General features: G+C 32.4%; 1 protein-coding gene across 1 annotated transcript in view; it reads left to right on the forward strand.

Moving 5' to 3' along the window:
* Window positions 1-25,610, forward strand: part of LOC124537790 (protein kibra) — a 66,803-nt gene that overhangs the window by 15,281 nt on the left and 25,912 nt on the right. The window contains exon 3 of the mRNA XM_047114695.1: window positions 5,459-5,553. Within this exon, the coding sequence (XP_046970651.1) occupies window positions 5,459-5,553 (95 nt within the window). The remainder of the gene's footprint in view (window positions 1-5,458; window positions 5,554-25,610) is intronic.

Genomic DNA, 25,610 nt, shown 5'->3' on the forward strand with positions numbered 1-25,610 from the left:
TTGTTATGTGTGTGGTCGTATTTGATAACATTTCCAAATACAAAGCTCAATGTTCGATACTGTTAAATATAATGCTTCTCACGTTCGGCATTACTTTGATATCACTGTAATTTATTGTTTGTTTTATGGTTAGGACTATTTGTTTAGAATAATTTAATAGTTCGTGCGTTATTGACACGATTTAATTTGAAATTTAAAACAAATGAAATTCTTTTGTATACCGACAGACGAAAGGCATTTTTAAAAAGGTTTTATTTAATATTATGTGTAAAAAGGTTTTATTTAATTCTTCCAGTTGATACATACAACAACACCTCTACAACACCGACAATTTTACGTGCTTTGATTGAAATGATTACTTACGCCAAAACTTGTCTAATAGTTGTAACTTTCTTTACAAAAAAAAAAAACTTTATATAGACTGCCGGTTTCTAAGTAGTCTGCTACACCAGTTCAGACGATGTAGTTAGTCGTAGTCGTAAGTGAGTCTTAGTAAAGTCATACAAAAGCATTTTATCAATATTTGCATCTATAATTGGCAAGGCAAAGGCGAGCAATATCTCAGAAACATTTTGAAGTCTACATTGTAGCAACATTGATCTGATTTCCATAATTTATATATACCTTAAATAAATGAAGCGTTACACAACGTTCTTAGTGATACAATGTGTATACTAGTTAACGAACTTTGTGTTATTAGTGAATAGTGATATAGTAACAATATTGTTTCGTTTAGTTTTTTTTATTTTATGGTATTGGTTGACGGACTAGCATTTGGGTCACCTGGTGGTAAGTGGTTACATCACCCATAGACAATGAAGCTGTACGAAATATTAACTATTCCTTACATCGTCACTGTGCCACCAACCTTGGGAACTAAGATGTTATGCCTGTAGTTACACTGGCTCACTCACCCTTCAAACCAGAACACAACAATACTGAGTACTGTTACTTGGTGGTAGAATAACTGAATAGTGGGTGGTACCTACCCAGACGGGCTTACACAAATACCTACCATCAAGTGAGTTATGTTTCGAAATCTATGATAATCACTTAAGAAATCACATATGTATAAACCGTTGATTTATATTATTGGAAGACTAACGATATCTTCTTGTGACATTTTGTTTTAGCAATTAATTAATTTGCATCCTTGTCATTAGCAACGATGAGTCAACTTGCATTTATTAGCGAGTAACGGAAGTTTGCTCGGCGAATTAAATTCTTTACTATTAGAATAAGGTGATTCATTTGTTTGTTCCTTATTATTATCTCTTTTAGTAACGGTTTGGTGACCAACGATTAGTGATATAATAAATGTTTAATCCTTACATCACCAATGCACAACCAACGTTGGAACCAAGTTATATACACGGGCAAACTCGCCCTTCAAACCAGACCGCAAGCATACCAAGTATAGCTGTTTGTCGTTAGAATATATGATAAGCCCTAGCACCGAGTAATTATAGGTAATTACAGTAGTTGTATAATGATTTAAAATAATGATAATTTTATATATTTAATACTTAACAGTACTAAATTCCTGAAGCCAACTTTAATGACATCAATATTTATGTCTATGAAATTCAAAAGGCATTCATTGGCCTTATTATAACGATGTTAGCAATTTACGCTTTAGTTGGAAATTTATCAACAAGCTATTTTATCGCGGTAAATCCTTTTCCAGCTATTCGATCATCTGAAGCGCTTAAATATCTCGTTATCTCATCGTCATATTGTATTTCTATAAATTCCGTGACCGCTTTTGATGGTAGATATTCAATTGCCATTGTCTCTAATCTGATTTGAGTGGCAATCAGTTAGCCCCGGCCTTGTGTTGAGAATTGAGCATAATAATTGAAAGATCGTCCGCGCACTTTGGATGACACGCGGATGGAGAATGGGTTTGGTATGCAAGTATTATTCCATGACTGATTTTTATTACTGTTGACGTTTCGCTGTGTATCATATGTCTGAACTTTTTTTTTTTATCAATGACAGCGAATTAATTTGCCTCTTTTAAGTGTCAATACAATGCTGATTGTATATTTTTTATCAATCATATGTTTTCTGATTTCGATAATACGAAATTATTATATATATATATACGAAAATTTTGTTTTTTTTTTAATATTGAAGTTCTGTTCAAAATTATTTTGTATTTGTTTTGTCATACTTGACTTCCGTTCGTTACTTCTATGTATGTTCTGTTTTGTTACGTTATTTTTTTATCTACGCAAACAGTGTTCAAATATGTAGACAAACATGTTGAGATATGTCGTCGATTGTAAAAATTATCGTTTTATATTATTTCGCTCATATTAATAGTATATGAATAAGTTACCGAAAATATGCTGTTTTATTGGTTCGAATTTCTTGTTTTAATGTTTTATTTTGAAACTTTAAATGTCATTACGTTTTTATATTTTTGTCTCGGAAGTAGGTTTGCATAGCATAAATACTACTTCAATGATTTTTTAATTTTGGTGTAAGGATATTGAGACCTCGTATTATTTTTAGTTTTGTTTCAAATTCCACTGTTTTGCAATGCATATTCCATAATAATTTTTATATTTTTATTTATGTTTTATTGCAACAAAATCTGATTGATCTAAACTAAGCTTGTTGCGAACGAGTCATTAATACTTATTGTGTTTGATGAATAAGAACAGGCCGATTCATGTAATTATGATATTTCTTTGTGTCTGTTATCATGTGACGTTTTCATGTGTCAATTTAAATAAAACCTACGACGTTTTGAATCTAATAATATCCTTATTTAAATTACATGTTCTTTTGAATCTTCTATGTAGAATCTTCTTTACGGACCGTTTCTAGTTTTACATTTAATGATTTAACCCATTTGTCTTGTTTAATGACTATTCGAAAGTACATGCAAGAGCCTACTTGAATAAAATTTATACTGTAATGCTATTCTGTACTTGCCTCGTATCTCAGTATTGAAATGTTGTAAATCTACTTGCGGCGATACGAAATTTTGACTCGTGTATCCCTTAAGTTTTATAATCTTTACACTCAATATTGCATATCATATTGATTTCTGATATTTCATAATAGTTTTCTGCGGCGAGTTTCGAGTGTTTTCGGATAGACCAAGAGCTTTTGTTGTGATATAACTTTAATAATTCCATATTCGTCTGTATGGTTTCCACGATAAACGTTTTTGCTCTGATATTGTGTGCCGTTGCGTTAAGTCGTTTTAGCTTTCCTTTTGGTCCTATACAAAGTTAATAAATTTCAAATTCGTTCGATTATTCTAGAAATGAATGCGTTCAAACAAACTTTTCTACCTTTAATAATATATCAGTACGAATTCTTCTTGTTTTCTTTCCAGTGTGAAATAACCCTAACAATATAAGTCCATGAAGCGTGATATCTGTCATTATTGTTCAGTAGCCGGTCGTATCGATTGGGTAATACTTTTACGGCGATACCGATACGAAGATCGTATATCAATCCGTATAATAAAATATTAATGGAATTTATTTATTATAATTTAATTAACATAGGCGATATAAACTTTATAATAAAATACTGGCAACATTTCATCTGAATATGTCAGTTTTTTTTTTAATTATTGCGTTGATCAGTAGTGAAAACTTTTGATATCAACCTCCTTGCACACATAACAATAATATGTGTGTGTATTACATAAAGTTGGTCTTTTATTACTAGTTATGAGCTTGCGAACAATAAATATAACTAATGACAGATACAAATTGTTGAAGAGGTTATATCGTGTCTTAGTCGTAAAACGTTAATTACTTGTAACTATCACTCTCTATTTTCATACTCTCATAATTTAGGTGGCAATTTTGATGACCGAAGACAGTACAGGGGTGGGATTAACAAAAGCATCTAAGTTAACTTGTGTACCGTGTACTGTTTTTTTGTCCTAGACACTCATACTGTACTTCTAGTGTTACTGAATTTTTCAATTTATCCGAACATGAAGCAGATGTTACATCGTTGAACCGATGACTTCGCCAAACGTATGGAAAATAACGTTGATAAAACTGAAATTTACAATAATCTTGTAGTACACATTTGGGTAGTTTTGGCTAGTTACATGAACGAGAAGAAAGATATGATGATATTTAGAGAGAAAGGGAGAGCTATATATTTAAGCAGTTTCACGTCTATCATTTGTATAATACGTTTATATTATAATAATTACCCAACTCACATACCAAGAAACTATATAAAAAAATTCTAATTGCTCTGATATTTATCTGTTACAAATATTTCTTGTGTATTTTGAAACATAATACGTAATGTGTCAATAAAATATATCTTTTAAAAGAGAATTTGATACGTGTATCATTGCGATATATTAAAATTTTTATATTAATTATCGATGAGTTATTTTATCGGACTATTAGGAAATGTTATGTTGGAAATGCGTAAAACTCAAACGCTTATTCATGCCGATAACTTTTAACGATCATGTGATCGCGATAGTGAAATTATTTGAACATAATACGTGTTATTAACGCTCCGTTGACGTGTTATAACATACCTATTGTCATTTTTTTTATATAAAGGAATTCACACATTTCGCAAGTTGGATTCCAAAACCTACATTGTACTCGTATTTTATAGTATCACTACATAGTATAAAATAAAGTCGCTTTCTCTGTCCCTATATCATCATGTATGCTTAAATCTTTAAAACTACGCAACGGATTTGAATGCGGTTTCTTTTAATAGATTCGAGAAGAAGGTTTTTGTACATAATATGGACAATATGGTAAAGAAACTGATCATTTTAGAGGTTTTTAATGTGATGTCGTATATAAACGAATTCTTTGTAATACATTTAGTATAAAATTTGCACCCGACCGAAGCCTTCTATCATGTGTTTCATTTTATTTTATTTATTATTAGTTTCTAAGTATATACAAACGATCGTATTATAATTCATTATGATATAAGTATTGATTATAAGTAGCGACTGTTACGCGTTTAAGTTAATACCTATTGAGTGCAACATTATGTTATGTACGTTTTAAGATACTTAAGTCTTCTTTACAATGTGTCGGCATGTCCATTTGTGGTTTCTAAAACTATGACTATGTTGCTTTCGGCTTCTCAATATCAAGAATTATTTATATAAATTTACTTTGAATTAAAAAAATGTATTGAATTAAAGAGTTAATTATTTGTTCTATAAGCAGATATATAATGCAATAATTATATTTAATTGATTTAAATAAAAAAGAACGATATAAATCATAAACGAATAAGTTAGATCAACGACATTATGATATTTCAAGTCGAATGGAATAGAAATAACGTGGCTTTCAAAAGATTAAATGAATCGATGACATCGCATACATCACTATCTAAATCGCCTTACTTAAATCTACAACCATTAATAATCTAAAATTCGAAATAGTTTCTAATATTATTGAAATATATTTTTGTGTGTTTTCAGAGGTGACGCAGCTGGAAGACCCGAGGTTAGAATGGCTGAGCATTCAAGAGGCGATGCTGAGAGATTACCTCCATACAGCTCAGGAGGCTCTCGAGGTGAGTTATTAAATTTTACAATTAAATGAATGTTATGTGTCGAGATGGCCCAGTGGTTAGAACGCGTGCATCTTAGCCGATGATTGCGGGTTCAAACCCAGGCAAGCACCGCTGATTCCTGTGCTTAATTTGTCTGTATAATTCATCTCGTTCTCAGCGGTGAAGGAAAACATCGTGAGGAAACCTGCATGTGACAAATTTCTATGAAATTCTGCCACATGTGTATTCCACCAACCCGCATTGGAACAACCTGGTGGAATATGTTCCAAACCTTCTCCTCAAAGGGAGATGAGGCCTTTAGCCCAGCAGTGGGAATTTACAGGCTGTTGTTGTTGTTGTTGTTGTTGAATGTTATGTAATAAATTCCTGTGTAATCTATATCAATATTTGACTACTTTATTACGCTATTGATGATTAAGAATGTATTAATTATGGTCATTAATAATCGTATCGTATGACCTGATTGCGACTTACATAATTATCATATTATTATTGATTGATCTATGGAAAATTTGCAGACGTTCAGTTCTTTTTTTTTTCTCATACGCTGTGCGAGTGTATATTTGTATATTATTTATGATACCGCGTCGGTATTTCGATATAATTATGTATCTAATATTCCATTTTAGTGCATTATAATTTATTATACGTGCCCCGTTACGTGATAATGATAAACAAAATATATAGCTCCATCTAAAATCGACAAAGATTCAATTAATAGTCGGTGTAATTTTTCTACCCATCCTTATCTAAATCTTGGAAGTACGAACCTGTTCCACAGCTCAATGAATCTTGGAAAGCAATTGACTTTTAGCGTGGCTGACATCATTTTCTCATTTAGGTAGTCGACCTGTCATTCGATATTATTCGAAATTCATCCAACTCACTGTTGTAATTAAAAATAGATAATATCAATTTAATTGCAAGCTATCTTTAAAACGTACTCAAAACTACATTAGGTGATGCTCTCTCGGAGATAACGAAGGAATGCGATGGCTCTGATAACGTGTGATAAGATAGAGCTTATATTGTTTCCAATTGAGTACGCAAGGAGATATGAACATCATATACGAAAACCGATTATAAAGACAGAAGGAAATTATATTATACGAATTATTAATGAGATTGATTGTAATTTATCTATGAATTACTCAAAATATTAAGAAGCGATGATATTACTCAGATAATACCATTAAGTTTCTAAAGATCATACGGCTACAAGTTTCTATGGAGTAAAGATTTATGTACGGGTACGTGTATCCGGATTATTTGAACTGACATCACGTCTGATGTGGTTCCAGGTATCCTGTTATCAAACATCAGTGTCACTATAAAAACAAACATGATAAAGCTTATTGTTAATCAGAATAATGTCAGCTGATTCTTGGGATATAAATTTGTCCTAAATAATATTTCTTTCATCGTGGATATACAAGTTCAAACAATATTTATTAATTTCATATGTATTTTGTTCACGATCTTATCGATATAGAATATCATAAGAAAATATTCACAACGGTATACCTTTCTTTTCATGTAAATTAAATGTTCATCTGTCGTAAGCATCCAAATATGGAAAGATTCAAAAAAAGAACATGATGTATATCAATTTTGACATTAACACGTGACCCGACCTGACGCCGGCGCAAGTGATAACCTGACAGACGTCAAATGATCGATAGGCGAGTAAACAAAAAGATTTAAAATCAGATGTTAATTCACCTTAGACCCCACTTTGCGAGATTACTTCGGAATGTGACCTTCGAACCCATTTCTATTATTATCAGGATTTATCTAATTCGTTTATATTCACTCGATTGTATAAGAATGCTACTTATATGTATTCCAAGGATATCCAAATGTTTGCTTTCAAAATCTTATAAATTTAAAACTTGTTTTCAAGTTATGTTCCTCTAGCATAGTATTGTTGTATACTTAGTGTCATAAATTGAACTAATTGCTTTATTTTTATGGGTAGTAAAATGAGTGCGTACTTATAACAATTTTTGCATTATTATTTGACCTCTACCGAATGTAAGAGGTCAAACTAGAAACTCAAGGATTCATGTATCTAGAAGTCAAAAGTGTGACACTGATCAAGATCCAAGGTATACAAAATGAAAATGAAAGAAATCAAAACAATTGAGCTATGCATTCTTTTTTAATATGAATTTACGAGTTTCACTCAGTGTACCCGAACAGTTGAAGTTTACTACAAATATTTGTTCACACACATGCAAATTATTCTCCATCATCACGCAAAATCCACTGTTACAACCAATAGATTAAGAGCGATTTTCAAATGTACGAGTTTGTTACCAAAATTGTGCGTACTCGATGTGATAGGAATTTGCTAGATTTCGACCGGAAAAGCGTCGCATACCAACCGTATTTTTTCCGCCTTGTTGGTTTACAGTTAGTTCAACAATACTGTGAATCACAACGTACTGTATGGGAAGAAGAGTATTTGTATTTAATGTATGCCTCTTTATTTCCCAGCGGATTGAAGATGTCGATCTTAATCGAAGGTCACGGACTAGCATTACTGAGTTTTTCAAGTATTCCATTTGTATTTGGAATTCTTCGCATGATTAGTGAAGGTCCTACGCAATCCGCACAGAATCTACAATACGTATGTTGGTTCTTCATAGTAAATGATTTAATACGTAAGATGCTGTTCATTGAAAGTCAAACAATATGAAATTGTCAAGAGAAAATGTTAGCTTCGAATTTGGGCATACGAGTGTTTGGCACAGAGGTTAACAACGACGTTTTATTTTTATTTACATGAACATCGCTTATGCAAGACTGTTTGGATATTAAAATTAATATAAACATTGACTGAACGGTGTCGACCTTCGATAGGCTTAAAAGTTGTCGCACTGCAACTTGTTACTCGTTTACAAATAATCTTGTTATTACAACAATTTCCACTGTCAATAATGCAGGTAAGTCGCTTAGTGCGAACAATGAATTTAATAGAAGATGAAAAATTTCCAATATTATATTTCTTTTAATAGTTATATATCGTTATGAAATTCCACGGCGTTTGAAACTTTTCACTCAACTATAATTAAGTTCTCCTTTCCACACGCATAGTACTCCTTCCTTATCTATCTTTTATGGCTGCAAACTGAATTCCTTCGACCATTTTAACTAGTTTGTAAACTTCTGGTCGGATATTGCGTTCCGTTGCGCGATTCAATCACTCGATAGCCGCTCCAGTTCGCCGTAGTTTGGATTCCGCGAATAGACGCCGCGTCTGCGCCAGCGAGCATATCTGCAGACAGGCTTGACGGATTAATCCGTATTTATTTTAAACGAACAGTCCATGACTTTTTTTGTTCGGTGTACGGAGGTGTATATTTTTTGACAAAGCGTTTCCTCTGCCTCGTAAAACACTCGTTATGGAAATCATTATCGCATTCAAAAATCTTCAAAAAGTATGTGTTAAAAAAATCGGTGTGTCTTATTCTCTTAGTAACAATGGTCTGAAAATCTAAAAGCAATCAATGAAAGCGACTATGTAAAAAACGTATATATTAATTGTCGAAATCTACAAAGGAAATGTAATATTTTATCATCGTAAGAGATCGATTACATTTAGCTAATGCACATGTTTTTGATTTGATACACTTGATGTTATTTTGTTTTATTAATCGAAGACATGCATTGTAGATTATACAGATGGCCAGGAGATATATAAAACACATATACAAGTAAACGTTTCAGTGTGAAAACTTTAAATCATTCCTTATACGGACAATGTGCTATGTTGATATATGTAATGATACGACTGGTGTTTGTAATTACACTGTTTAATATCGAAATGCAACAATACAAAGAAGTAGCAGCTCTGGTCTGTAACGGTTTCGAGATAGAAGTATACATAGGTCTTTATGATATGCTACCTGTTGACTTCCAGGCAGGATATATTACATTTATAATTGTATTTAACTAAAATGACTGTATTTTTGAAATGTTGAAAAAGAGTAACTACTGATTTCCTTGCCGGTTCCTCTCGGTAGAATCTACTTTCCGAACCGGTGGTAGCTTCACTTAATTGTAAAATGACGATTCAAAATTTCTTGTAAAAGCCTACTTGATGTAACAACCGGTAAATTAAACTAAGACTTTTTTTTATATTTCACACTGTTCGAAGGTTATGAAACTTAGGGCTGGCTAAGAATACGCATTCTTCGGTTAAATTTGACATGTTCTAACTAGTGGGTCCTCTCAGCTCCTGTCGTATGTGGTATGCAGGATTAAATTTGCCCCGACCCTAAGTGATATCATTTAACGAATGCGAATGGAATAATTTAGTTTGTTTATTGTTATGTAATCACGATTGCGCTGGGTACTGACCTGGCCAATAAAATTGAAGTAATGGCCTATTACCGTTCCGCGGAGCAAAGGCCTCTCGCCGGAGTTACTTGCTAAGTGATACTCCTAGTTTGTTTTTTGCTTTTAAATAACTCGCATTGAACAACTTAGGTTGAAAAGAGTTATTATAGCTGTAAGTATTGGCCACAGCATTTTCTGAGGGCACTGCCTCAGTCTCAAAATTCAAGTAGTTTGTTAGTCTGATTCTGTCAGACGCTTTCTAATTTCCTACCTGTTACTAAGAATTTCTTGACCAAAACACTCAATAACTTTGTCCAACTCGGGAATCCTCGCGGGGAAGCCTGCAGCCATATTAGCTAGCTGCTAGAACGAGGCAATCAATATAACAAAATAACGATGTATGTTCACACATCAAATTTGATATGACTAAAAAGTTACTAAACTATTGCTTACAATTCGTTGACGGGAGTTTCAAAAATTATGGCTTTTTTATATCAGATTTCAGGTACGAGTAATATCAATGCAAAACAATATTCAATTCTCGGTTACACACAAACTTTGCCTAAGTTGCGTGGACCATGTACTAAATAAATAACATCATCATAAAATGCCGCCCATTTACCTATGATAAACTTATATTTTACCAACACGAAGGTTGCATAAAGATCTGTCATAAGTCACTTAATATGCTGCGAGCATGTAAAAAATCACCGTCTTATCTTTCCCCGAGTCTAATACATAGCTGCACGGTGGTACCACTTCGAACGTGGAGTTATGCAGGCAGAACAAATTTATATCAAGCGTTACTTAATTTTAATTCAACCAATAATGAGCCTTATGTCAACGGTGTAAGATACTCGATCTTGGAGTCGGTTGATGTCGTTTCTTATGCATGAGCTAGGTTCTACTTGCGCAAGGCAGATGTGACATAGTCCTTGTGATAGTATATTTGGCAATGGTAACTCGTGAGCTAAATAATTTAAAGAATTATGGCCGATAAGTCAACATATGTATATATCGCGCTACAATAAAAACGTTTGTATTGTTAAGTGTATTGTTAAGTGCATTTTAACGGCATATAATGTTCGAGAGAGTCATATGTTACGTTAAGGAAAATATATCCTTTCTATTTTATTATAGTTTCACCGAATCAAATGAGAAAAAACTTATATAGTTGTAGATTAACTTTTTTCATAGGCGTTAGGTCAAATCATTTCGCGGAAGGTCCCATCATCTCTCGTTTCTACGAAACTCTGCGCGTGCGCATCAATATCATATGACTCGACTACTATCCGCTTACAGCTACCGCACATTGCAGACTTGTTATTTGCTGTTATTATAAGCTTAATTATTAATAATCAAATTCCATTATTAATATGTCATTCATTTGTCATCTGTTTATACAGAAAGAATATAGAAAAAACGTCGGTTAGTTAAATTTAGGGTAAAATAGAAAGTTTCTATACATTCATATAATTCTAAGATGTTAATGTACGTCATATTACAATTGTGTTATTTTAGTTTCATTGTACAAAAAAATACGTAAATAAAATGCCTACTACTATTAAACTACTGTCTTCCTTCCTTTCCTCATTGTTCCTGGAACACTTAAAACGTCGTAGTACAAAGAAATAGTTTCCAGGTTAGTGTAAAAAACCGTTTATTTGTATTGAAAGTCGTGATGTACGAATCTGCTTTTTAATATTATATAATATTACGGCATTTTAATTTACCGCCTAACGGAATTTGTCATTTCGAATTTCGAATTTTAGTGTCGTGATATTTTTAATTTACCTGCCAGAGATTTTATGGAAGTTTAATAGGATTTAAAAAAGTTATTATTTTGTCGACTAACAGCGACTTAAAAGGTATATACGAATGAAATATCTTATTTACAATAATAAATGCGATTGTTATGGTTATTTAATTACGAACAACTGGTATGATTCTGATAAAAATGTACAAGTTGGTGTAATAAATTACCATTATAATAATTCGCAAAACAAAAAATAAGTTTAAGTTTCACTAGTCCAGGGGCAATGGTAGACATCAGATGAGCCCCCTGCTCTTATAACATAAGAATAAGAATAAGATTCATATACGCAAAGAGAAAGTGAAATGCATATGTATAAAAATATATATATAATTTTATATGATGACTCCATATCCCCGATTACTGCTAACTACCCAATAAAAGTGTAATCTATGAGTATCTTAATACACAGTTTTAAGCAGAAAACATGAAAAAAAATGCAGTTCTAAGAAAGATCTTCGCCGTCCAAATCAGCTGATGCCTTAAATCGTGACTAGTTTAGATGTTAATATTTCCGGTCTTTTTTTAAATATAATTCAACTTTGACAAGTGCTTTTGAACTCTAAAGGTAACAGGTGTTAAAGGAATAGTTCTTTTGAAAAAGGTTTTATATATTAATTGGAATTACAGTTTTTTTTTTATAATTGTATGATGTTCGCGACGCGATTATTCTCGGGGTTAATTAGTCTTTTATCTTATATGACAGAGTACGTGTGATTCTTTTTTTTTATTTTTTTTATTCATCTCAAGTTTGGCGTTGAAGGAAAATATCATTGAGGAAAGCATGTGACGCATGGAATTATGCCACAAGTGTAACCTTGTCTTAAAAAAGAACACCTAAGGCCCTTTGCCAAGCATTAGATCTCTTCTGAATTCTGACAGAGTATTGTTCAATAACTATTTTTCTCATGACAATATTTTAAGTAATCTGAATAACTCTTTTACGTAAATCACGTACGTCATCAATATAAATTTATTACAGAATGTAATGATTGCGAATCATTAGTATTCTTGATGCATAATTACAGAGCTAATAAAGAACGATTCAAATCCAATATGGTATGGTTTGTATTACGCTTCCATTTTGTAATTTGATCATGTCAACTTTCGGGCCGGTGTTGACATTATGATGTCACTCGTGTTTTACTAACGTACAATCGAGCCTATATTTATTTTTTATCTCGTCATTCCAGATGACGTGTCATTAAAGTATTCGAGATGTTTCTGTTTATGGTTATCTAGTGTTTAGGCCATAATGAGGTTAATTGAAATCATACGCGTGTACAAAACTATGATATATACCATTTTAATGGATTTTATGGTAATTAGGAAAAATGAGACTTACGTGCTTCATAAGCTCATATGGATGTGTAGATCAATTTGGATTTAAAACGAAATCCACTCAAATTGGTAATATTTCAATCTTCATCTTAGCACGGTAACTAGAATCATAACTAACAATTACAACGATTTTATGTTGTTTTTATATATTATTCTATTTAATTATACTCAATGTTTTAACAATATAAAATATTTTATTTGAATCCACATCGGTTAAGTCCGCTCTCTAACAACTGATCTCATTTCATCTCATAATCCTAAATGATGGCAAATACAATATGACGAAAAAAATCATAGTTTAGATTAGACGAAGGATCAACATATTCACGTGCTTTCAAGGCATGTTAATATACACACTTTCAACTCCCTGATGTTTTCGAATTCCATTTAATGCTATTCAAAATATTTCGCCAAAAAAATAGTGATATCAGCTCACTTAATCATAATGAGCTGATATTTCACTCCCATTTTCGGTGCATGTAAAAATACCACCTAACTTTCTGAATATTGCAAATTATAATAAATGTCAGGTAATTTGTTAAGAGGTTCCTATTTGTCGCTTATGTAAAAAATACGTGTACATTTCCTACGTGGATAACTGTTAGGATTTCAAACGGGGACTTTAAAATATATAATAATTTTAATATTCTTCGTGTTACGTCACTATTAAATATAAATATTAGTAATGTAATCTACTGACAGATATACATATAAATCATTAAAAAAAACAGACAGTATTTTGTAAATCATTGATAAAATTACATGATAATAAAAATGTTAGATTACCTATATATTGTGATATTGTATCATGCGTAAGTTATTTCTTTTCTATGTTATATAATCCAATATTTATTATGTCCAGACATCAGCCCGATCAAATTATGCTATTTTTCCTTTTAATGAAATTAACGAAAAACCTTTCTCAGTGGATGTTAACCGCGTTCTCAGTTTAGTAAATTGGGCAATGCGCAAACAGTCAATCAGAATTAACAATTTTATAACAATATACCATACTCAATCAAGCAAGTCTAATAATCATAATTTACATTATAATTTTTACCTCAGTAAAGACGTTACTCTGCTTTCTTTTTTTGAAAATATTGCGACCAATTTTGCTTGAGTATATTTGATTAAAAATAACAGAAAACATAGATGATAAGTAACAGGATGTAACCTTATTCCGAAAGCTGTCTTTTAATGGGAATTAACTCGCTAACTGTTGTTTGGCGGACGCGTCGCGAAAATCAACTCGTGCGATTTCGATGCAAATCCATGCTTAAGGAGGCGTTGAAAACTTCGTGTGTCCTTGCTTTAAAGATGCAATTATTCAAATGTCCGCCTCAAGAAATGCTAATACATATTTGATTGCGCACACCCTGATTATTTAGAGCTCATAACGACTCTTTGAATATACATCGTATTGTAAGATAATCATCGTTTCAAAACAAATGGATAATTGAGAACTAAATCTGTCGATTTGACTGATTTTGTAAAAGTCTTTGATTTACTCAAGTTACGGCTTTCTTAGAAAAGCGCATTAGATATGCTTCAGATTAGCCAATTTTTTAGCACTAACAACATCGATAAATACCCAGGCATTTATTTTGATCGAGATGTAATTGATTAAGATTTGTTCTTTTTTTGAATTTGCCGTTGTAATAAGGTGCTCTTTGAGCATGAATTTAATTTGATTTCAATTTTAAAGTAGTTTTAATATCTTATTGCAAACCAGTTTTATATAAATAAAAATGTGCAGGAGTACCCTAAAATGTTAGTAATTTACATTTATGGTGTTTTTTGTTGGATATCCATTAATTATTGGGTGTTGGATCTGTGTTCTTTGTATCCTCGGGCTGAATATATGAGAGGGCGGGAGTCTGGTTTTCGTTTTATTTTTTATATATTATATTTTTAGATTAAATACAATGAACAGTGGCGGTAATAAATTATTGAATGATTAAAATTTATTATTTTTAGTATTTACAAAATGGACGATATTTAATAATACTAAAACGTTGATTGTTTTTTTACCTAATGTTTATAGACGGTTTGGCAAATGAGCCATGATGGTAAATGGTCACAGGCCATAGACAGTGGCGCCGTAAGAAATATTAACTGTTCCTTACATCGTTAATGTGCCACCAACCTTTGATACTGGGAAGTTAAGTTTCTTGTGTCTCTCATCCTTCAAACAGGAACACAAGAATATTACATAATCTCTTTAAGTGATGACTGGATATTGTATCTCATTAAAATCCAAGTATTATATTGGATAAAACTTTGAAAATATCAGTAATAGTAGTAAAACCTTTTTTGTCCTCATATAGTGATGTATGATTCATCAAAAATGTATGTATGATATGGATAAAGTCGCGTTAACCAAATGGCGACCAATGTAGGTTTTTTAATTCGAAATGTATTTTATGAACATAAAACAATTTTAATGATATCCTTCTCGGGGTCTGCTGAAGAGGTAGCAATTTATGTTTTTTTGCTTTTTGTACGGTTGATCCTAATTGTTGGGGTCGGGAGTTTGAGATCGCTTCGCCTTGGGGCCAGCTGTGTGATGAAGCGAATGAAGCTTCTGTCATTTATAAACGCTTGAATATAATTCAATGTTCTTCATTTTTATTATTTATTTTTTCGTATTGAATTCTAGTACCCATCATAAATCAAGTTGTATGTTTGTCATGTTATAAAGGTACTACTTTACTAATATTTCTGTTCTTCCTTAAGATAAGATCAGCTAGTCTTGGTGAGTACTGCCAAACCCTATGAAATCAGGATTGAACCTACGATTTTCATATAGCTATGCAACAAATTTGTAAACGTATGTATAATAGGCTATTTAACAATACGAAAAATAAATTATGAATTATTGTAATCAGTGTATATTATGAGTTTAAAAATGGTTAAAAAACGCTCCTGATTGGTCAGCTTATGAAGTCACTTTCGTCAAAAATTGTCCAAGTAGCGCTTTCGCGCCTTATTTAAACATGGAATTTTTAATATGATATTTTTCGGTAGTAATAAAAAAATCAACTTTTAAATGGTTCCTTAACCTCTACTAAATAATATAAAATGGATTTTAAAAACCAGTCAAATAGCATATTTGTATCAGCAATGTATTGGTTATTCAGATAAAGTAATACATTAGTTTTGCATTTGTTCGAAGACGGTATATCTTATTCGTAACATTTTCTCCGTCGCCGACACCTCGAATCTTTCTCGGAAACTTTGATTACTGTCATTATGTACAAACGTACAAATGTCACCAGATGCATGTACCGAGTCAAGGTTGAGTTATACTGTGCTCATGCCGATGTAATTGGTCATTTTTATTATTAACGTTGTTACCGTTTGTTGCGAGTTCACTGTATCCGGGAAATTAGACTAGGTACATAAACTTTAAAGAAAACTTTTTTTTTTTTTTTTTTTTTTTTTATGGTATAGGTTGGCGGACGAGCATATGGGCCACCTGATGGTAAGTGGTCACCATCGCCCATAGACATTAACGCTGTAAGAATTATTAACTATTCCTTACATCGTCAATGTGCCACCAACCTTGGGAACTAAGATGTTATGTCCCTTGTGCCTGTAGTTACACTGGCTCATTCACCCTTCAGACCGGAACACAACAATACTGAGTACTGTTGTTTGGCGGTAGAATAACTGATGAGTGGGTGGTACCTACCCAGACGGGCTTGCACAAAGCCCTACCACCAAGTATACTTATTATTATAACTTGATTTTTTTCACTAATATATAAACTTTTTAGATGCAACTTTTTACATAATTGACGAAATTATGTGAAAATTGGTATCATAAACGTTGGTTATGATGAAATTAAGATCATTTGGTGTCGATCGTATTTAGTACCACTATTTAGATATATGTAGGTATTAAAGTATCTATATTTATTTTATATACGAAAACATTGATTGAACTTGAGATATGTCCACAGAAACAGTGATTCAATTGAAGGTGGCTAATATCATTGCACTCAGATATAACGATGAATTCCTTATCATGAGGTATTTGTGCTATTTTAAGACAAATTATTATTTACTCTTCAATGTGTAATGTTGTGACTGGTTGTACAATTATTTAAAAAATAATTATTATTTGTTATGTACGATCTGTCTAGATTTTATTGTTTTTAAAATTCAAACTCAATTCAGTTTAGAAATTATATCTATGGATACAGTTTTTATATAATTCCTAAAAGTAAAGTAAAGTAAAGTAGCCTGTAAATTTCCCACTGCTGAGATAAGGCCTCCTCTTCCATTAAGGAGAGGGTTTTGGAACATATTCCACCACGCTGTTCCAATGCGGGTTGGTGGTATAATTCCTATGTACATTACAATAACAAAATAAGTTTACCATATTTGCAGTCTACATTAATATTATAAATGTGAAAGTAGCGCTGTATGTCTGTCGTTCTTTCACAACCGAACCGCTAAATCGAATTTGATGAAATTTCGTATGAAGCATAATTAAACTCCAAGAAAGGACATATGCTACTTTTTTTGCCTAACTCATGACGAGCAACACTCTAAAACGCGTGCGAAGCCGCAGGCGACTCCTAGTTTAAATATAAAATCAAAGGAATATATCGAATCAAAGTTTTTCTGCAACGGAAAGATTTAGCACGATTTTTTTTCTGGTAAAATGTTCAACGCCGTCTTAAGTTCAGTAATTTTATGCGTCTGTTCATCGTACAAGTATCATAATTAAAATTATCAGTATCATCATCACGTATCGCATAATATTACAATTATTATACTCGATGCAGCATATCACTTTCCGACAATTCACTATCGAGTTCTACGTTAAATTTCGATTTGGTCCGTACAAATAGATCCACGTTTCTGTATACAATAACCGTGCCAGCCGAAATATAAATTATCAGTGAATATCTTAAATTTTGGTACATTATAACGCCCATACGCCGGCCGGAGCGATGTACGACGGCCGCATTCCACGTGAATCTACAATACGATAAATAACTCGGCCCATTTATCACTGGCATTGTTTTCTCTGAATCATTATCGGTGTAATTTGTATCGGTTCAGCGTTTTACCTCACAAATCTTTAAGTTTCAACTGGAATTTCAGAACGCGTTTAAGAGTAATGGCATCTAAGAATGTTATGCGGTGTTGGTTGTACGGGGACTTTTTAAACTTTTACGCAACGATTATCAAAATTTTATTTTGATAATAGGTCTTTAGGTCTCGTAAAATTATTAAATTTGAATATCCTGTATGAACCTCAACGAATAAGTACAAATTCCCAAGATTTATGTCATATAATGTAATGTTATAATTACTAATGAGTTATTAATACTATTTAGCGTCATTAGTTGAACGAGAATATCTTGTTGGCTCGTATCAAACAACAGTAATTAGAAAACAATGTGTTATTGTGTCTGTACTTAATAGAATAAAAGTATTTTCCATTGTTACAAAATAATCTATCCACGTGTAATAATGTGTAACTTCTGCAACAATAATAGATTATTGTATTCGTAATTATTCGAACGAATTTACACGAAAAAGTGTAAATAGTCCCCCGTTAGCTAGGTGAGGAAGGGCCCCGGTGCATAGAAAAAGAATAACCCCTCTTTCCCATCCTTCTTTAACTAATAATTACCCTTTAAAATTATATATACCAAATAAGAAATCTTGTGCGCAGGGTCGTGATTTTCTAGCTTTAGAAACTTAAGGTTTAGTTAAGAGGGCCCCCTAAACTTCGGGGCCCCGGTGCACTGCACCACTTGGCCCAATGATAACTACGCGACTGCCGTTATGATAAGTTGTATGAACCCGAAGCACGATGATAGTTATTATATTAGGTGAAAGGTAAACATACATTTTGAATTTAATGCCTTTTCTAAACACGACGGATAATCTTACTCCACCATAAATTATTTGGAACGCTTATACCCATAAAACCACGGAACGGCTACTTTCGTTACAAAGCTTTATGAAAACTATTAAGTGTATCACTGATAAACGAAAATCTTACTAGGTTTGAGTTATACAATTATTTATTTTGTTAACGTTTCATGTTTCTTTCTTTTCTCGTATTTACGTATTAGCGGATAATGGATATGTAATATAATGTATAATGTCGCCATATATTTTATGAGAGAACTGGCTGTGCCCGCGACCTTGTACGCGTTTGAATTTAACAACAAATTTAAAAACATATTATTGTAGCCTAAGCTACTCCTTATTATATCAGTTAGTTTCCAGTAAAAGTCCCGTCAAAATCAGTGCAGCCGTTCCAGAAATTAGCCGGAACAAACAGCCAGACAGACAGAGGGAAAAAAATTGCTAAAAATGTTATTTAGGTTTAGTACCGTGTGTAAATACAAGCATTGTGTAAAAAAGGGACATTTTAATATTACAAACAGACACTCCAATTTTATTGTATGTGTATAATCTTAATCAGTAACTCATGAGTAGCGAACAGAGTAGCGAACTAAAACTACCTATGAATTTAAACGAGGCGATCGTTCGTATTAACATAATATAATCGATACAAATCACATTAGAATCGACTATATGTCTCCGTCTGGATGCGTTCGTGAACGATATTAGCGAATTTAAATATTTGATTATAATCTTTATGATTAATATGTTTTTTTTTGTTTGTAAATTAATACGTCCTTTTTATTCATGGCCTCTTTTGACTTTCCCGCCCGTGAATTGATTTAAACTTCGCTTCCATAATAATTGTGTACTGATCCGATTATCGACAGACTCCGTAAAATGTATAATTTTAACATCTTGTAAACGAGATTTTTTCTTCACATATATTAAATTAATAAACGCCTTTATTAGTGGACGACTTTTTTTCTTTAATTTCCTATATACATCTTTATCGATATCGATTAAAATCGCTTTGTATTCATCGATAAATAATTCGACATGATTAGCTATTAAAATGATTATATTTGTTTTATTTACTGTTTTTTATAATGTTATTGTAGAATTTGTTTTCATTCAATATTATAATATCACGCATATTAATCGATTGTTTAGAATATCACCAACCAGACCGACTGTCTCGGACAGAATTTCAAGAACTTTTATTTAAAACTAGTCGTTGCTCGCAGATTCGCTCGCGTTTTAGTGAATTGGTCCGTGCTAGGCAAAAAACTTAGTTTATGTTATTTCATCAAATTCGGTTCATTGTTTTGGCCGTGAAGGAGCCACAGATAGACAGAGTTACTTTCATATATTATAATATTAATATCGATTATAAATTACTTCTGCTCACGATTTCGAGTGTGTATGAGGTCGGTAAGGTGTGTAGGTACCCTTTGTGTTTTTATAGGGTATATTAATTTGGGAAATTATATCTATTTTAATATTAAGAAAAAAGGACTTGGTTTTTTTGTTATCATGGATGTACATTAGGTTTCAAAACAGTTCAGTGTTGAACAGTCTTTAACAATTTCAGAACAGAATTATCAGGTTGAATGCGCCTTATAATAATAAACACGTCGGCAGACATTACCCTTCATATTTGAATACCGTTTTAGATTAGGCGTTGTACAACCTCGCGACTTATTTTTAAATGCGTTCAATTTGTCATTGATCTTTCCATTGATGTTTTGTAAGTTTTTTTATAGTATAGGTTGGCGGACGAGCATATGTGTCACCTGATGGCCAGTGGTCACCATCACCCATAGACAATGACGCTGTAAGAATTATTAACTATTCCTTACATCGTCAATGTGCCACCAACCTTGGAAACTAAGATGTTATGTCTCTTGTGCCTGTAATCAAATTTTATATACATTTTTGAATGAATTGCGTTTGGTTTAATATTTCAATTGAACAATAAGATGTTTTTGTCGCTCACGTGCGTGCATCCTATAATTGTTTAGGCCACGTGTGTCATGGCTCATACCCTCGGAATGTCTATAGATATTACATGCACTCACCATAGAATAAGTTTTTGCTTTTAATTCCTCTATATCATTCCTGTGTCTTGTGACTCATACTAAAGGTATTCGAATTATACCGGATTTTATTTGATGCAGTTAAGTGACCACTATGGTCTCCTTTCTGGTATTCTATAATTGCGGCTGATCTAACGTTGATTGTTTGATATAAATACTTTTTTGTATTGTATGCATTAAAAACTTTTTTGTTAATTTACTCGTGGTCCAGTAAATTTTATAACTAAATAAATAATTCTTTTTTTAAAATAAATATGAGACAACATCACACACATTACTCTGATTCTAATGTAAGTTGCTAAAGCACTTGTGTTATGGAAAATCAGAAGTAACGACGGTACCACGAACACCCAGACCCAAGACGACATAGAAAACTAATGATAATCTACATCGACTCGGCCATCAATCGAACCCGGGACCTGGGAGTGGCGTGACCCATGAAAACCGGTGTACGCAAAACTCGACCACGGAGGTCGCCAAATTATTTAACTCTATTTCTTTATTTTGGACTTAGGTCGTTTATGCCAAAGATCAATGTGATCGTTTTATTTAAATTTATAGTAACATCAGAACGATCGTACAAACAGATACAACATTTGTTTATCAACAAAACGAAATCGAACAAAGAAAATTAATATACATATATTCGAAACTCAATAAAAGTAATCTTTCAAAGAATGCATGTAACAATCAGTTAACGTATCGTATCTTTGTTTAAAATACAAGACATCATCGCCCCGGGCGCAGGAGATGTACCCTCGTATGGTCGTCCATATTGGAATTTTAAGAGTATTTTAACAGTAATTCCGTTTTAAACTCCGCCCGGTAGCGTTTTAAATGTTCATTTTATAATCGGGACTGGATATTTTTTAAACGTTTTCGAATTTGTTGTGTGTTTCATTTTATATACGCTCTTGTATGTGTGTGTATGTGTAAGCGTCTGTGTTTTTTCGTCTAAAAGTCATAGCAAGAAATTGGTGTTTTTATTATTTTTGTTCAAACGATAATTTTTCAGATAGATTTTTTTGTTTTGTTTCATTTGTGACAGGTAATCATTTTTTAGATTAAGAATTGTATATTGTTGGTGATGATCTATTTTTATCTTTAAAATAAAGTAATATCTTTTATCTATATAGGCTTAGGAGTCGTTTAGGAATTTATTAGGCAGATTTTCATCCTACACATGTATTTTCTGTCACTTTATTTTTATGATTTTGTGATGCTTAGATTTGATCCCCATAACCTTCGATTCAGGACTAAGTTGTCTAACCACGGCGCAATCTCTCTTTTCTTTAATATAATATTAAAAAGGTTAAAGGTATTTCCAAGCGAAACACTCGACTATTTCTAGTAAGTTATTACAAGCTAGAGGCTGATATATAACTGCTGTTAACAGCGTATCAGATATACAGTAACATGCATGTAAACTATTCAATACTTTATATAAGATATACATTTTTATACCGCACTTGATTAATATCCATTAAAGTTAATGACGCTGAGTCAAGATGGCCCAGTGGTAAGAACGCGTACATCTTAACCGATGATTGCGGGTTCAAACCCAGACAAGCACGGCTGATTCACGTGCTTAATTTGTCTTTATAATTCATCTCGTGCTCAGCGGTGAAAGAAAATATCGTGAGGAAACCTAGATGTGACATGTGTATTCCACCAACCCGCATTGGAACAGCGTGGTGGAATATGTTCCAAACCTCCTCAAAGGAAGAGTGGGCCTTTAGACCAGCTGTGGAAATTTACAGGCTGTTGTTGTTGTTTGATGTAATGACGCTAAAATTGAACCTATATCGAATACTTTTTCAATCGAATTTCATTTATGTGATTACTTTTTAAATATTCTTATATTTATTTCTGGGTTATATAGATATAAATTATACTTGAAACGTAGACGTAAACGTACTAACTAATGGTAAGTGGTCACCTCCACCCGCTACTTAGAAAAAGTAGTAATTCCTTACACTGTCAATCTTCACCATGGGAACTTGATGTTACGTCCCTTGTCACTGTAATTTAACTAGCTTAATAACCCTCAATACCGGATACCAGCAATACAGAGGTACTGCTGTTTTGTGTGCTACTGATGATTGGTTATCAAACCTGACGTTCTCCCTCAAGCCTTATCAGTACATCAGACTATCTATCAACGTATAGTACGACACAAATTAGATGTAGCATCGGAAAATGCAATGGAATGAAAATAAAACCGATTACTGCCGATTTACACAACCAATAGAAACAGCTCCCTATCGCGCCATTCGACGCTATTCGTCGCTACAGATTCACGCGTCAGAGAAAGCAAGTGCATGTAAATCGAAGTGTCAAATTGACGAATATATTAGGTCATGTGATATTACAAGTTATTACGTTTGTGCAAAGATCATATTCGCATGAGAAATAAATATTGATAATTTGGGATAGCGTACTCAATTCGGATGTGATCGGTTTTACGAATTTTGCCGATGCGACATCTAAGTTGTGTCGTACTATATCTCGGTTACGTCATTAAATAGTTTTCATGGAAATCAATATAAAATGGCTAGTGTTACAAAACATTTGCAACATACGTTCCACGAATTTCGATTCGATCATAATTAGACATTTGTATTTCGTAATTTATGTTTGAAATATTTAACAGATAATGTTTACATCATAGATTCATTGAATAGACGAGGAATGTTCAACCAAAACAGCATCTAATTAATTGTATATGCATTGAAACGATGAAACTAAACTCTGTATTAGTTTATATTTCGATTTGTGTAGATGTTACTCGCGAATACGATATTTCGTTCGCTCTTATTTAGCCTGTGGTTACTTTGACACAAAAATTCAAAACATTTTTCGAAAGAGAAAGGCTTACGTACTTAAAAGTAAAAAGATCTTACCGTGGCTTATATAAGTATATTAATTAAAACTTCAATACTGATATGATTACTTGGCTCACTGTTAAGTACATCTTCATTATATGTGTACATTGTTACAATTAGTGTTAATATATTTCTAGTTGAATAGAAGTGTTGTCTTTATTCGTTTCGACATTAGATCAAAACCAGAAAGAGACGGACAACGGACAAAGTGAGACAGACGATAGAGGAATAAAATTAGCGACGAATTGACTTGTATTTATTGTTTCTATTAAGGCATTTACAATACTATTTGTCGCCCGCGGTTTTACTTGCGTTTTAGTTGGTTGTCACCTGCTTAACATATTGGAGTTCAAGCTTGCTTAATAACAAATTCCATCCAATTCGGTATAGCGGTTTTTCCGTGAAAGAAGAACAGACAAACGGATAGACATTTATAGTATTAGTATATATTGTAATAAGATTAATTAAACATACATACATAGCCGTTTGCTTAGTACACTGTTTTTGTTATTATAAGTACAATCAAGTTGTCATTTAGTTTGATAAGGAAGGGTTACGGAAAATTTACTATAGGTTTATAACTGCATTCGTTTATACGTTGGCTGTGGTTTCGTATCTTGATAAGGGGGTTGGTAGCAATCGATAATTGTTGTCATGGAAACCGAAAATCGACACATCATTATCATTCGTTTTTAAAATGAAATTATTTAAATCTTAAAGAGCGAAATAATATAAATATAACAGTTATTTTCACGTTTCAACAGATTAACAAAAATGTATATATATCGAGTTCCGTTTTCGTATTCTCATATTCAAATTAAGGGTATTTTAAATAATTACAACGGACAGACAGTGCTACTGTTGATAAATTATACACTACGGATGACTGATTGTCGAGATGTGGACGAAATTGTCCGATTAACTGACGGTTTTGACGGTACCGGCGAGAATCGAGTTTCAGTTAAATTAAAAGATGAACATATTATTTAAAACGTTTTAAATTTCGAAAGTATTTATGGGTTCGTTCTTATCGATTAATGTTATTTCAGTTATTAATTCTAAGATTATATTTCTGTTACAAGAAAGTCGTAAACGCCACTAATTTGATTGTATTGAGTAATTATATATTGTGTATTTAGAACATGACGTTTTGTTGATCAACAAAAAACAATCGAAATATCGAGATATCTCGTTTCACGTTTCAACGATAGAGTTCTAGATTTATGAATGTTACTTAGTTCTTTTTAATGTAAAATCACTTAAGAAATTCCGATGTCATTATGAATATCAGCATCTAAAATAGTATATAATTTATTCATATGAGATATTTTCTTTTATAAAAAAATGATGTCTTTACTAAGTCCATACCTAACTCTTGAACGTTTTCACGTTTCGTTACAAAAGCACAGATTAAAAAATCTCATTAAAATTTAACCATATAATCGAAATTTAAAAATAATTTATCCACATTTAAATATATTTAAAAATAAAGCCAGTTACAGACGAGAAATTAGATCGGTCGAGAGGCAATTAAAATTTTATTCATATAGCGTCTCGCATATTTGAACGGGTACAGTTTCCTGCGTGCCTTGGATGCTTTTTTGAGAACATGTGGACACCGCATTACACGGATTTTACGACTTTTTGCCATATACTCGTACAGTCAGCACAATATTAAAGCATATTAAATTATATAATT

The sequence above is a fragment of the Vanessa cardui genome, chromosome 19 (genome assembly GCF_905220365.1).
Source record: "Vanessa cardui chromosome 19, ilVanCard2.1, whole genome shotgun sequence".
Classification (NCBI taxonomy): domain Eukaryota; kingdom Metazoa; phylum Arthropoda; class Insecta; order Lepidoptera; family Nymphalidae; genus Vanessa; species Vanessa cardui.